The sequence below is a fragment of the Ptychodera flava genome, chromosome 18 (assembly GCF_041260155.1).
Source record: "Ptychodera flava strain L36383 chromosome 18, AS_Pfla_20210202, whole genome shotgun sequence".
Lineage (NCBI taxonomy): Eukaryota > Metazoa > Hemichordata > Enteropneusta > Ptychoderidae > Ptychodera > Ptychodera flava.
In genome coordinates, this window is record NC_091945.1 from 5,631,500 (window position 1) to 5,644,520 (window position 13,021).

A 13,021-nucleotide genomic window follows, 5' to 3' on the forward strand; every position below is an offset into this window, starting at 1 on the left:
CAAGTACACTTGTACACTTGTATTAAGTCAAAGTCGTGAAAGCAATGTATATTAACACAACAGTCCAATACATAGAAGTATGGCTGATCACAAAGATCGATATCAAGTAAAAAACTGCAAAAGACTGCTTGTCAGACATGTCTGACAAGCAGTTTGTCATTTTACACGCAAGTGGCTGACCACCCAAAGATGATTCTAAACATTAATGAGTGACATAAATGAATTCTGGCATTCATTTGGTATATCATACAATGATGGCGAGCATATGCATTTTTTGGGACATTTGCCTTAAAAAGAACATGACATCATAGACCCTCGAGAAAAACAGGACAGGCAACTGCGATAGACAACAAAGGGTCTATGGGATTAGCAGCGTGCCATCCTACTTGGAATAATTAAGAGGTGTTAATGGGTCAGGGACGGAATGAAGCTGGACTCGATCGACTGCACAACATCCGGTTCATAGACACGTGCATGCGGGTATACAGTAATAATGTTTTCGGATTACGAGTTATTTCGGATTACCCGCAAGTCCACTTTTAGAAAGAAAAGTGTTACAACTATTTTGAGAAGAATTCGTCAAAATGGTTTTAAAGTACTTTTTACATATTGTTAGCGAGATTCGATGCAACTAGAAGTCTGCAGGGAGTCAGTATATTGCTGTAAAGTGACAAAGTTTCGAATAGAAATCCGAAACTCATATCACTGCAGTTCCAGACTTGACAGCAGTTGACATCACAGAGTTCTTTACATTCTGCAATCGTCTATGTGTCTCCTAATTTTCCCTAGTTTTTGCAGTATTTTAACTGTTGGAATATTTTCTGTGCGAGGAGTGCTCCATGATTCGGTAAAGTATGTATGTTAACTACTGCGATGTTGTTGTTTAAATACTGTGAACGGCCAAATTTGTGAGGGCAGTGTTCAGCTTTGTGTAAATGCATGTCTACCTTACCGCTTCTGACTCCACCAACCGTTGTAGAATCCCGATTTATCGCAAAGTTTCGCCTGACAGTGAAAGTCAGTGTTAAAAATTTCTAGTACTTTGCGGGTGTAGACATGTGTAGCATATCCGAACTTTGGTGTTTCTTTAGGCTAAAACAGTACCAAAATGTTAGAGGTCGTGTATATGAGCTCCGATGGAGTAGTCAATTTTTTGTGTACCCTGATTTTCATCAAATTTTGCGTGACAGATGACATAAAGGTCAGATTTTTGTTTCACAGGACTGGGTAAGTGTAAACCTGTCTAACTTGTAAATGTTTGTTGTTATCGGAGATTTTTATGGTAGGGAACGTAAACTTAAGATGTCGATACCTAGCAAGAGTTTTCTGTAGCGTCTATGGCTAAATGTACACTGTTTTTATCGTCTGATGTTTTCCTGTTGGCTTCGGCTAGAATCCAAAATGTGATCTTCATGGTTACCAGAACATTCACCATGACTGGTATCAAAAAAACTCCAAAATTCTCTGTGTCATTACTCGGAACGTGCCATGCAAGAGCAAAGTGTACATATTCAGAACGTCAGTTTGATCGTTAATGAGATTCAGTGTTCAGTACGAAGTATTGTTGTCGGGGACCACTTGGCAAATAAACTTAATATATTCCAAGATAGATCGCACAAAGAAAACCACAGCAGTTGCCTGTCCCGTTTTTCTCGAGGGTCTATGATGACATCAAGTTAAAGGAGTCCAAAGTCAGCCAATTTCGTTTTAAACAGAAACTTCCCCTATAAAAGCAAGATTATTGTTAATCTATGCAAATGTGCCAGTCGGATGTGCCGTGTTTGGTTACAGAAACCTATAATATTGCCAGATTCCAGGCGTTCATTGTCATTGAGTCTTGCATATGATGTCAGTGAATATATACAGTAGGGACAAAACTTGAGTCAAAAATAAAAAAAATGTTACGTTTTTGTCAGAAAATGCTTATGTTTCAAAATCTGTTACCTGTACGACCATTTGACACCTCTTTGCGTATGTCACTAAAGTGCCCATCATGATTATTGAAATTTATTATACAGTCAGAGCAATGTTATGAAAATTCAAATACTCCCGCCCAGTGTATGCAAATGGCTGCATCATCAGTATTCCCCTATTGTGCGCCCACAGTCCTGTGACTTCCGTTTCAGTAGCAGCAGCCTTATTCCATGGAAATAGGTTAAATACTTGACACAGTGCAAAGAAAGTTAGGTGTGCTGATGCACAAATACGCATAGAAGCATGAAAATTTATGTACCGGTATCAATGTATGAGACAAGTTCAGCCATAGACCCTAACTATAGTTCAGCTGTATTTTGGTAGAATTTAGTGAATTCTTTCTCAGGCAACTCATTTGACACTAGACTCATTGAAATTTATGGCAAAACATTGTCAAACTCATACTCAAGTTGGAATAAAATTTATGGAGTTATGTATAGATCAGAGAATGACAAAATTGCAGCCATATCATAAGATTGCAATAAAAAACAAAATGGTGAAGGCCTGTGTGCTATGTGGTACATTCATGTCAGATCCACACACAACAAACACACACATATAAACATACCCTACCGAAAAAACTCAGCAACTGCCCTGTATAACAAAACCTTACCTTTCATTGATAATGTATTGTCTTGATATTGTTGGCACATCCTTTCAGTCAGTGTCTCTATTGGTTTCACTAGTTCATGCATTTTGTCCAAATGTTTTAGAGATTTGAAAATTTCAGAATATTCTGAAAGAAACATTAAAAAATTGAATGGTAAGAAACCCTAGAGTTACATTAACAGCTAATCTATGATGTACCCTGACTGAAACAACAAAAATAATCAGATATAATCATGGATATTCACTGAAAATATAAGCACCATAACAATGTGCTCCAGCACAACTGAGTTTTAAGAAACATACTGTCAAGGACACTGTGCTCACAATTGGTTTGAATTGGTCCATTCAAGAAATATTTAAACCAGAAAAACAAGAATGGCAAAAGCAAATAACGTCTGCAACTTAGGTACTGGAGGTTATCTTTAGGAATATACATATCAACTTCTATAGCAATAGGACAAGCAGATCCTACACTCATTAGCAAATGTCAATAAAATAATCAGCCAGAGAAGGCTTGACATAAAGAAAAGGTGGGAGAGAGGAGAAAAAAATGCTACCTCATCAATCTTCTGGACCCCCCTGATATCAAATGTTCTACCCCTTAGTATTGAAGAAATGTAAAATAGTCAACTTTTTACAACCTCCGGGATTTTTAATTAATGCTATCAGCGCTATAATTTAAAGGAAAACAGCACTTAAGTTACTTACAGATAAGTGCCATTCAGATGTGCAGGTTAGGATTGACTCAGAGGGGACAGCCTTAATTTGTAAATCTCTGATGAGTGCCACGCCTGAACAGGTCCGGACACCCCTGAGCCGTCATTTTTTTTATGCTCTTGGGGGGTAGGTCTAGGGGTGGTGCTCTGTCCTAAACAGCGACTTAAATCACATGTGAAAAAACGTGGACTCAAAAAGCCGTCCTATACACCCTGTGCCTACGCAGATTGCCTCATTATGCTTTGGTACACCATACAGAAAGCATGGCTGATCTCACAAGAGCAGTGGTTCACGATTGTGGCAATAACTGGAGTGAATGGGAGATTTGATTATTGCTTTCAACTTGAAAAGATGAAGGCATCCAACAAATGTCCGCCATCGAGGAATTCCTGGGTTTATGGAGTGATTGCTTCAAAAGGGATGGCTAAAGGCCTTGAGCGGACAGCAGTTTAAATTCACAAGGAAATTAAGCGTCTACATACACAGTTCAAGGCAGTTATTGACAACAACAAACTAAGTGTCAGAGGAAAGAAGACGATGCCATTTTTTGACGATTTGGCTTAAATTGTAGGTCACAAACCTGTCATAAACCCTGACCGTGCATTCAGTAGGTACACTCAGTGTGACAGTTTTCGGACAGAGTAGTGAATTTCGCCCAAAGCCTTTTCATAAATGACGAGCACTATGAAATCTTATTACCATGCCCTTTTGAATCTTTATGTTTATTCTCAAATTGTTAACACGATGAAAGTGGTATTAAGGGGTCAAAGTTGCCAAATTATTGACACCAGGATAAGTGCGTAGTAATCGGACTGCTATCGCAGTAATCGGACGTCATATTTGTGATTTGGGGCTAAATATTGATTATTTGAAACTTCAAAACCCTGATTTTCAATTTCAATGTGTTTAGAAAACTATATATAAATATTTTGTGATAATAAGTTACATTTAATCCATGGACAACTCAACAATATTTTGACGCACGAGGCGCTTACCTTACCGTACACGGGCTATCTCTGTGTGTTGCTTTCGGCACCTTGTATCATACGGTTTGGCTAACTTCGCCAAGTTTGTAGCCCGAAATAGCTTCTACCTAAAAAAGCTATCCAAAATGGGACAGCAGTATCAGCTGACTTAATGTGCAGTCACATGACTTGTACAACACAATCAATATGGAGAGAAGTGAGTATAACAAACAGAATGTCATTAAATGTCCGAAAACTTAGGTCGTCCAAAACTGTCACACTGAGTGCAGCGTGGACAGTCTGTCAAGTTAAAGTTACCATGGATTGGTACCGCTTGATGCAAATGGCCATTAAATCTGAGTCGTTGACTTTTAGAACGCAAAGTCAGATAGAGTAGTATTTGCAGCATGTGCACAAGATGATCCGCCATTGTTTATGCAAGCATGCGTTGTAACCACTGTAGACTGTAGGGCGTAGGTCTCCATCCTACCCGTATTTTAATCCCTATACATTACTTGTGAACTGAAAATTTTTAAGACCCTGATAAGAAATGTTTACCGACTTCCGATAATCTCCAATAGAGCGCTCTTGCCATGGCATGTCAGAACTGCCTGATAGTGAAATGCCTTCCACTGTTTGGGTGATTATGATATCTGGAATGATCCTGGATACAAATTTCTTATCAGTTCTTGTGTCTTACATGGAAGAGTTCCACAAATTGGTCAGCAATGAAACAATTTACCTCAGCTTTGTTTTCTGGATCAAATTTTACTACAAATTGATACCAAATATGACAAAATTATGTTCACAGCCTTTGAAACTGTCTCACAACATATCCTGGGTTTGTATAGGTTATTTAAGGTCTCACATGGAGAAAATTACCTAAAATATGCAAATTTGGGGGTTTCTAAACACTCTGAGCAGAAGATTTATCTGATAACATCCCTTGGGACTATACCAAAATTAAAAAGATATCAAACAAGTACTTTTTGAGGATGAGTTTTCTTGACCAAAAATGACAAAATTGTTTTAAAAATACAAATATGCATACTTCAGGACAATTTCCAAATATCAAACCATTGCCATCCCTAGGCATCTGTATACCAAATATAATAAGCTTTCTGTCGAGGGGTTTTAAAGAAGTAATGATTTTTAAAGATTTTTGACTAAAAATGATAAAAATTGCCCTAAAACGTCAATTTTGCCAATTTTGTCATAATTTTAACAAATATTAGAAGGGTAAACCAGAGTTCGCATTTACGCAAAAATCATGCGTATTTACGCATTGAAATTGACTCTCTACGCATTTTTTTCATATGCGTTTTCTATACGCAAAGGATAACACCGAAAGCACTCCCCACGACTGAGCTTAGGCGACAACCAGACGAAATTTGTTGCAACACACTTCTGTCAATCACTCATTTTGTGTGGACAGTTTCGGATTCTCTGGGTGTTGTCTGAAAAATCGGAATCGTAGTTCACACGTTATCACGTTAGGCATGTTATCATGTCAGCTGTGCCTATGAATTATGTTGCTAATTTTCAGGCGAACGATAGTTTCTGAACTTATGACACAAAGTGAGCGATTGACAGAAATGTTGCGACAAATTATATAAATGCCAACCGTGCACGATCATCGCGTCTCGCTGTTCCCAAATTTTGATCAAGCACACATGCAGCATGGCGTCGAAGCAGATAAATCTGTTTTCTTTCAACTTTGCTCTACGAGTCCGTGAAAAAATTATTCATCGGTAGAGCTCGTCGGAATCCCGATAAATTTTGAACACTGCAGAAGTGTCTGGATAAGCCGCCATAACTCTAACTTTTGGGTTGCCCGATGTGTTATGACGGTCGCATGTATACCCTTCGCTGTTACGTTTCAACATTGTTCAAGTTGTTCGTTAAACTGTTTTCATTAAAATAATGTTACATCGTACAATCCGATGTAGTGTAGGTTTATTCAACAGCACATTGTATTTTGCAGTCAGTTTTTTCATCAATCGAGTGCGGAAGTGAAATTACGCATTCAAATCCAGCCATTACGCAATTTTAGCAGACTAATGCGTATGCCGTACGCGATGAGGAAACAGTCACCGCGAACACTGGTAAACTCTGCGAACATCCAAACCAAATTCGAGAAGCAATTCGGCGAGTGGTTTCAAAGAAGAATGATTTTTACTTAAAATGAGGAAACCAAAAAAATTCAGCAAAAATACAAAATTCAAGATATCTTCACAATATATATAAAAGTATTGGGTCCACCTAAGGTACTTGCATACTAATTTTCAAAGGAATCAAAATAGCGGTCCTTGAGTCAGTAATTTTTGACCATTTTCACATTTTCTAAACTCATTTGCATAATTTGGGCAAAGCAAACTTCATTTGGATAACATCTCATCTATAGCCCAGGATGCATCCACACACCAAATACCAAGCAAACAAGTGCAGTGGTTCGCGAGTTTTTGATGTTGACAGACACACAGTACTAATACGTATCGGTACATAGTCCAGGTTATGTCCATATAGAGGATAGTAGGGAAGAGCCAATGGCGTACCGTATATGTAATGAAATTAAGGCAAGAACCAATCACGTACTGTATATGTAACAAGGGTCAAAGGTTACGTTGGTTCACTTTGTTCAGATCGCGATATGACCTGACAGATCCACCGATCGAGTGAGACCGTTGGCTACCCGGAAGTATCTTAGCTCCAGTCGATTGGCGACGTTCTACCGTGTTAAAAATTGTAAGATTTCTTCAGGAATAGTTTTCTGAGTTTCTTTACCCTTGACCATATTCGACAAAGAGTTATTGGACGTTTTTCGTTCTCCTTTACAGCTTTTGGTTAACTTCTCGGCGATTGATCCGGCGCGCGTTTTTCTGAGCAAAGGGTCAATCGTACCGGGCAACACATGGTGATCGAAAAATTCGTACTCCATCGTGCTCCGATAACCGACTAAAAGAGTTGACCCATCTTTGCAAAGCTTGAAACATTCTCCATATTGCAGATGGCAGGGTTAAATTGAAATTTGACCAAAATAGACGATATTTGGCGACAAATAACTTACTGTAGATTTACAAGGGTCAAATGCTGATTTCTAGGAGCCGTACCCGGCCAGGAAATTCATCCAAATAAGAAATTTTCAATGTACTAACCACTTGTGTCGGTCACCATCTCGGCCGCACTGAACATTGTGCGTAACGTATACATCTAAAAATACCGTCAAGGACACTATGTGCTCACATTCGGTTTGAATTGGTCCATTCAAGAAATATTTAAACCAGAAAAACAAGAATGACAAAAGCAAATCAGGTCTCCAACTTAGGTACTGGAGGTCATCTTTAGGAACATGCATATCAACTTCTATAGCAATGGGAGAAGCAGATCATAAATACATAAGCAAATGTCAACAACAAAAAACAGAGAAGGCTTGATAAAAAAAGAACAGGTGGGAGTGGGCAAAAATGCACAAGGGATCTGGTAAAAAAGTAATGCTGCATCATCAATCTTCTGGACCCTACCCCCTCCTGAATATCAAATGTTCCACCCCTTGGTATTACATAAGACCAAATGACAGGAAGTACATTTACAACCTTAGAGATTTTTAATTAATGCCATGAGTGTTATCATTCTAATGTAACCAGCACTTAAGTTAGTTACAGATAGGCGGTGATTACAACATCTGGAATAATCCTTGATCCAAATTTCTCATCAGTTCTTGTATGTCTTACATAGAAAAGTTGCAAAAATTGGTCTAAAATGAAAAAAATCACCTCAGCTTTGTTTTCTGGATCAAATTTTCCTACAAATTGGTACCAAATATGACAAAATTATGTTCACAGCCTTCAAAATTGTCTCACAACATATCCTTGGTTGGTGTAGGTCATTTAAGGTCACAAACTGTAAAAAGTACCTAAAATATACAAATTTTGGGGTTTCCCAACACTTTGAGCAGAAAATTTATCTAATAACATCTTTCGGGACTTTATACCAAATTACAAAGCTATCAAACAAGGGACTTTATACCAAATTACAAAGCTATCAAACAAGTAATTTTGAGATACAGTTTTCTTGACCAAAAATGACAATATTGTCTTAAAAATACAATTTTTTATATTTCAGGACAATTTCCTCATATCTAACTATTGTCATCTCTGTACGTCTGTGTACCAGATATGAAAGCTGTCTGTCCAGTGGTTTTAAAAAGGAAATACTGTCTAAGATTTTTTGACCAAAAATGACAAAATTGCACAAAAATAGTAATTTTCCCAATTTTGTCATAATTTCAACAAATCAGAAGAGTAACACCCTTGCAAAGAGACAACCCAAATTTGAGAGCGATTGGGCTGGCGGTTTCAGAGAAGAAGAATTTTTACTGAAAATGAGAAAAATCACAAAAAAATTCAGCAAAAATACAAAATTAAGGATATCTGCACAATATTCATAAAACTGTATAAGGTTCACCTAAGGTACTTGCACACAAATTTTCAAAGCAATCAAAAAAGCGGTTCTTGAGTTATTAATTCTTAACCATTTTCACATTTTGTAAGCTCATTTGCATAATTTTGGCAATGCAGACTTCATTTGAACAAAATTCCATCTATAGCCCAGGATGCATCCACACACCAAATACCAAGCTGAAACGTGCAGCGGTTTGCGTGTTTTTGATGTTGACGGACATACTGTACGTACATACATACACACATACATACAGACGCCATCGACTTCAGCCTATACGATAAACTCACATTGGTACAACCAAATGTGAGCTAAAAACTACCCAGTGCTAAAAATAAAGGGCGAAATCAAGCCGAAAAGTTCCAAACTCATTGCAATGTACGAGCCAAGGTTTGCATGGCTAGTTATTCATGGCGTCGGCGGCGGCAGGTTCGCTGATTGGTCAATCGTAATATCCTCTCTATGGACATAACCCGGACTGGTACAGACATACAGACGCGCCACCACACTTTCGACGCACCTCTTCATCACTTCCTTGTAAACATTGAAAGTTTTTAACCTAGCTCTATAACCTGTTCCATGACTGACCAATATGTGAATACTGCACCATACATTTGATAAAACGCTGGAAGTCACGCTGTCCTGTTCATGGACCATACCTTGACAGGCTTGTGGACCACCGCAGTAGTTGTTGAATGCACTGCCCCCGCCGCCGCCATTGCAGTTTGTTCTTTCACAGTGCTCCAGCTCCGAAAGAAGACAGTCCTTGATCATTATTTCCTCCGATTTCATCTTTAAACAACAAATCTGAGATTGCGTTAAACCATAGTCACTCCTCGAAAACCACGGCTACGGCTGTGTGAAGTACAAGAGCTTTCTTTCTACCTTCATGACAAGGTGTACCGGCATCCGAGCTCTGTTGTCTGTGTACAACATGAACGTTTGACCTCTCAACTCGATTTTGAGTTTGAAACATCCGTTGGGGGCGTTTTGCACAAAAGCACACTGTATTCAATCACGGTACCGCGGCATAGTAAGGCTGCATTCACAAATAACGATTAGGGGGGGGGGGGGGGCCTGGAGGAATCTCGATTGAAATCTTATTTTTTTTCAGATCCCCCCCTAAGTACCCTAAAAAATTTTCAAATGCCCCCCTCTATATGGTCAAAATTTTTCAAGTCCCCCCCAACTATCACAGGCCCGCATATTTGTAAAGGATGTGAGCGCAGAAAAAATAACATGTATTGCGCCGTTCTGCTCACAGGTGTTCAACACTACCTGTATTAGCACTTTGTATAGTCATATTCCCAAGGCAAGTTCTTTAAATGCATAAGTGAATTTTTCAGATTTATTGGTCTAAAAGCCAGCTTGAGTTAATCAAACTCTGGCCAGGTCAATTGCTCCTGTTGAAGAGCACACAAAATGCAATCATGAGAGAGTAGGAAAATTGTGAATTCTGGCTAATTACCGTATTGCACAGTGACCTTCCAAAAAATTGTTTCAAAACTACAAGACCTATATGAATTAGATGCTACTCAAAATTGACAATACCGGAAGATTAAAATATTCCATCAAATAAATATTTTAATCTCTGAAATTTTGGGTGTGATAATTGCAAATTTGGTTAAAAAATAAATAATTCCATTTGGTCACATATTTTTTCTTTTAGTCTTTACTATTCAAAGTTTTACTTCTGTATCATTTTATAATAAGAGTTTGACCAGATATGAACTGAAAATGCTCACGTGTTTCATACAGTTATGTGTAAATTTGAACCTTTGCCACATGTTTGCAACTTCATTGAAAGTATTATGATCAACATAATGAACAATAATCACCGCCGATTAATTCTCAAAGGTCATGAAGTATACAAATATGAAATTAGTTGAAATAAAAATATTAAAGTTCTTTGACTGCTGTCATTGTATCACCATTTTGTATAGCAAGTGTAATTACCATTGGCCAAGTCCTTCAAGCCATATATGCCAAGCTGTGAAAGCTCATTAGATATGCAAATTGTAAATTAGCTGACATGAAAATGTGAAATGACTTTCGATATTGTTTTAACCAGGTATAATCATCAATGTTGTCATGTTTTGCCAACTTTGATCAAGTAAATCCCAGTATAAAGCAAAGTTCATTAAATATGTAAATTAGGAATTGACTTAAGTAAAAATGCTTAATGATTGTCAATAATGTTGTATCATGGTATCTGCAATATATGTAACAAGTTTTGTCAACTTTGGTCAAGTCAATTCAGATATATATCTCTAATTAGGAAAGTTCATTAAACATGCAAATTAGGAATTGGCTGAAGAGAAAATGCTTAATGACTTTCAATAATATTGTATTACAGTGTCTGAAATGTACATAGCAAGTTACATCAATTTTGATCGAGTCAATTCAGATGAATATCCCTAAGTATGAAAATTCATTTAATATGCAAATTAGGAATTGGCTGAAGTAAAAATGTCTTTTGACTTTCAATAATGTTATATCACAGTATCTTTGATGTATATAGCAAGTTTCAATGACTAAAATCAAGTTAAATTGTGTTGCTAAGTTATCCCTATATACCAAAAATCAGACCTCTAGCTCTATTGGTTGGCTCAGAATTAGATATGTGCATAATTAATTAGGTACAGGATGTGATGTCATAAGGTCTCCCATCATACCAAATATGAAGGGTGTAGCACTTGTGGATCCTTAGTTATGGCCAGATATATATATTTGAGGTCAAAGGTCATCACGGTCACATGACATTTTGTCAAAAAAATTGTATTGCTAAGTCATCCCTAGTCTGGTTCCCTGACCCATTTCCCCGGTAGAGGGCGTGGGGAAATATAGGGTCAGGTACCGGCTAATGTAAACATGGACGCTATTGGGTTAAAATAAAACAAGCTGTGATTGGATGAAAGTAACACTTGTAACTTTTTCTCATCTTTCTTGGGTTTCGCACTTTCAGGCTCACTTGACAACCAACTTCTTGTTTGTACCACAAAGCCGTGGAGGTAGAAAGAAAGACTTTCTACCTCCATGATTTAGCCACTGTGATTTAGCACACCTCTTAATACTTTTAGAACGTCGACATGATGCCTGGCATTTTTCACGAAATTCGGACACCATTCTATCCATCGAAATCAATCGTCGTTCACAGTGATATCGCAGCAGTACTTGTGGCGTGTATCGAACGTGCTCGGTCATTGGGGTCACGCCACAGTCGGCAATGACCTCAATATGACCCTAGCGCGTTCGATACACGCAACAAGTACTGCTGCGATATCACAGCCAGCCTTCAATCATCTCTATTTCCCCGTACTTCTGGATTAATCCTTTCAGTTTATGTTTCCCGTCTCGTGTGCCAATGTTTTTGGTTCGGATACCAGTGTTCGAACATAATTCTGATCCAGTCCAATTTTGACCGGCGTTTTCATGGCAGCAGCCATATTTGTTGTAGCATGTTCTGTCAGGTGACTAACCTCCGCCATCTTGAACAAAATTCTGTTCAAGATGGCTACCCGGTACCTGACCCTATATTTCCCCACGCCCTCTACCGGGGAAATGGGTCAGGGAACCAGACTAAGTCATCCCTATATACCAAAAATCAGACCTCTAGCTCTATTGGCTAGCTCAGAATTAGATATGCACATAATTAATGAGGTACAGGATGTGATGTCATAAGGTCTCCCATCATACCAAATATGAAGGGTGTAGCACTTGTGGTTACTGAGTTATGGACATATACTCATATTTAAGGTCAAAGGTCATCGAGATCACATGACATTTTGTCAAAAAATTTGTATTGCTAAGTTGTCCCTATATACCAAAAATCAGACCTCTAGCTCTTTTGGCTAGGTCAGAATTAGAAATGCGCATAATAAATGAGTTGCAGGAAGATGCCAAGGTCAAAGGTCAAGTGGAATCCCCAAAATTGTGGAGAGCAATTTGGTCCCCTACTGGCCATTGTCCAATAGAAGCTGGCTGTCTTGGACTTTAACATACGCCAGAATAAGCCATTGCCATAGCTTAGCTGCATAGGTATAGGGGAGGTCAAAGGTCATAGAAAAATCAGAAAAATAATACTTTAAAAATCTTCAAATTGGCAAGACCTGTGACTTTGATATTTGGCATGAAGGAGCAAGGCTATAAGGTCTAACCAGGGTTAGGTTGGTAGCAGGTCGAGTTGACTGGGGTCGAGTTGGTTAGGGGTCGAGATGTCCAGAAACCATGGTCATCATGCTTCCCATAGACTACCATATATCACAAAAATTAAAACTGTGATAACTTCATTAATATGC

The 13,021-nt window shown here is 38.2% G+C and overlaps 1 protein-coding gene across 7 annotated transcripts in view; it reads right to left on the reverse strand.

Moving 5' to 3' along the window:
• Window positions 1-13,021, reverse strand: part of LOC139116729 (zinc finger protein 708-like) — a 62,006-nt gene that overhangs the window by 7,535 nt on the left and 41,450 nt on the right. For 2 of the 7 annotated variants that reach the window (XM_070679347.1, XM_070679353.1), the window contains exons 1-2: window positions 9,383-9,684; window positions 2,588-2,710 (exon numbers count right to left, since the gene is read on the reverse strand). In XM_070679347.1, coding sequence (XP_070535448.1) covers window positions 2,588-2,710; window positions 9,383-9,515 — 256 coding nt within the window. In that variant the 5' untranslated portion in view covers window positions 9,516-9,684. Of the gene's footprint in view, window positions 1-2,587; window positions 2,711-4,295; window positions 4,403-9,243; window positions 9,685-13,021 lie in introns of those variants that run through there. The other 5 variants (XM_070679352.1, XM_070679350.1, XM_070679349.1 and 2 more) reach the window with 5 other exon arrangements.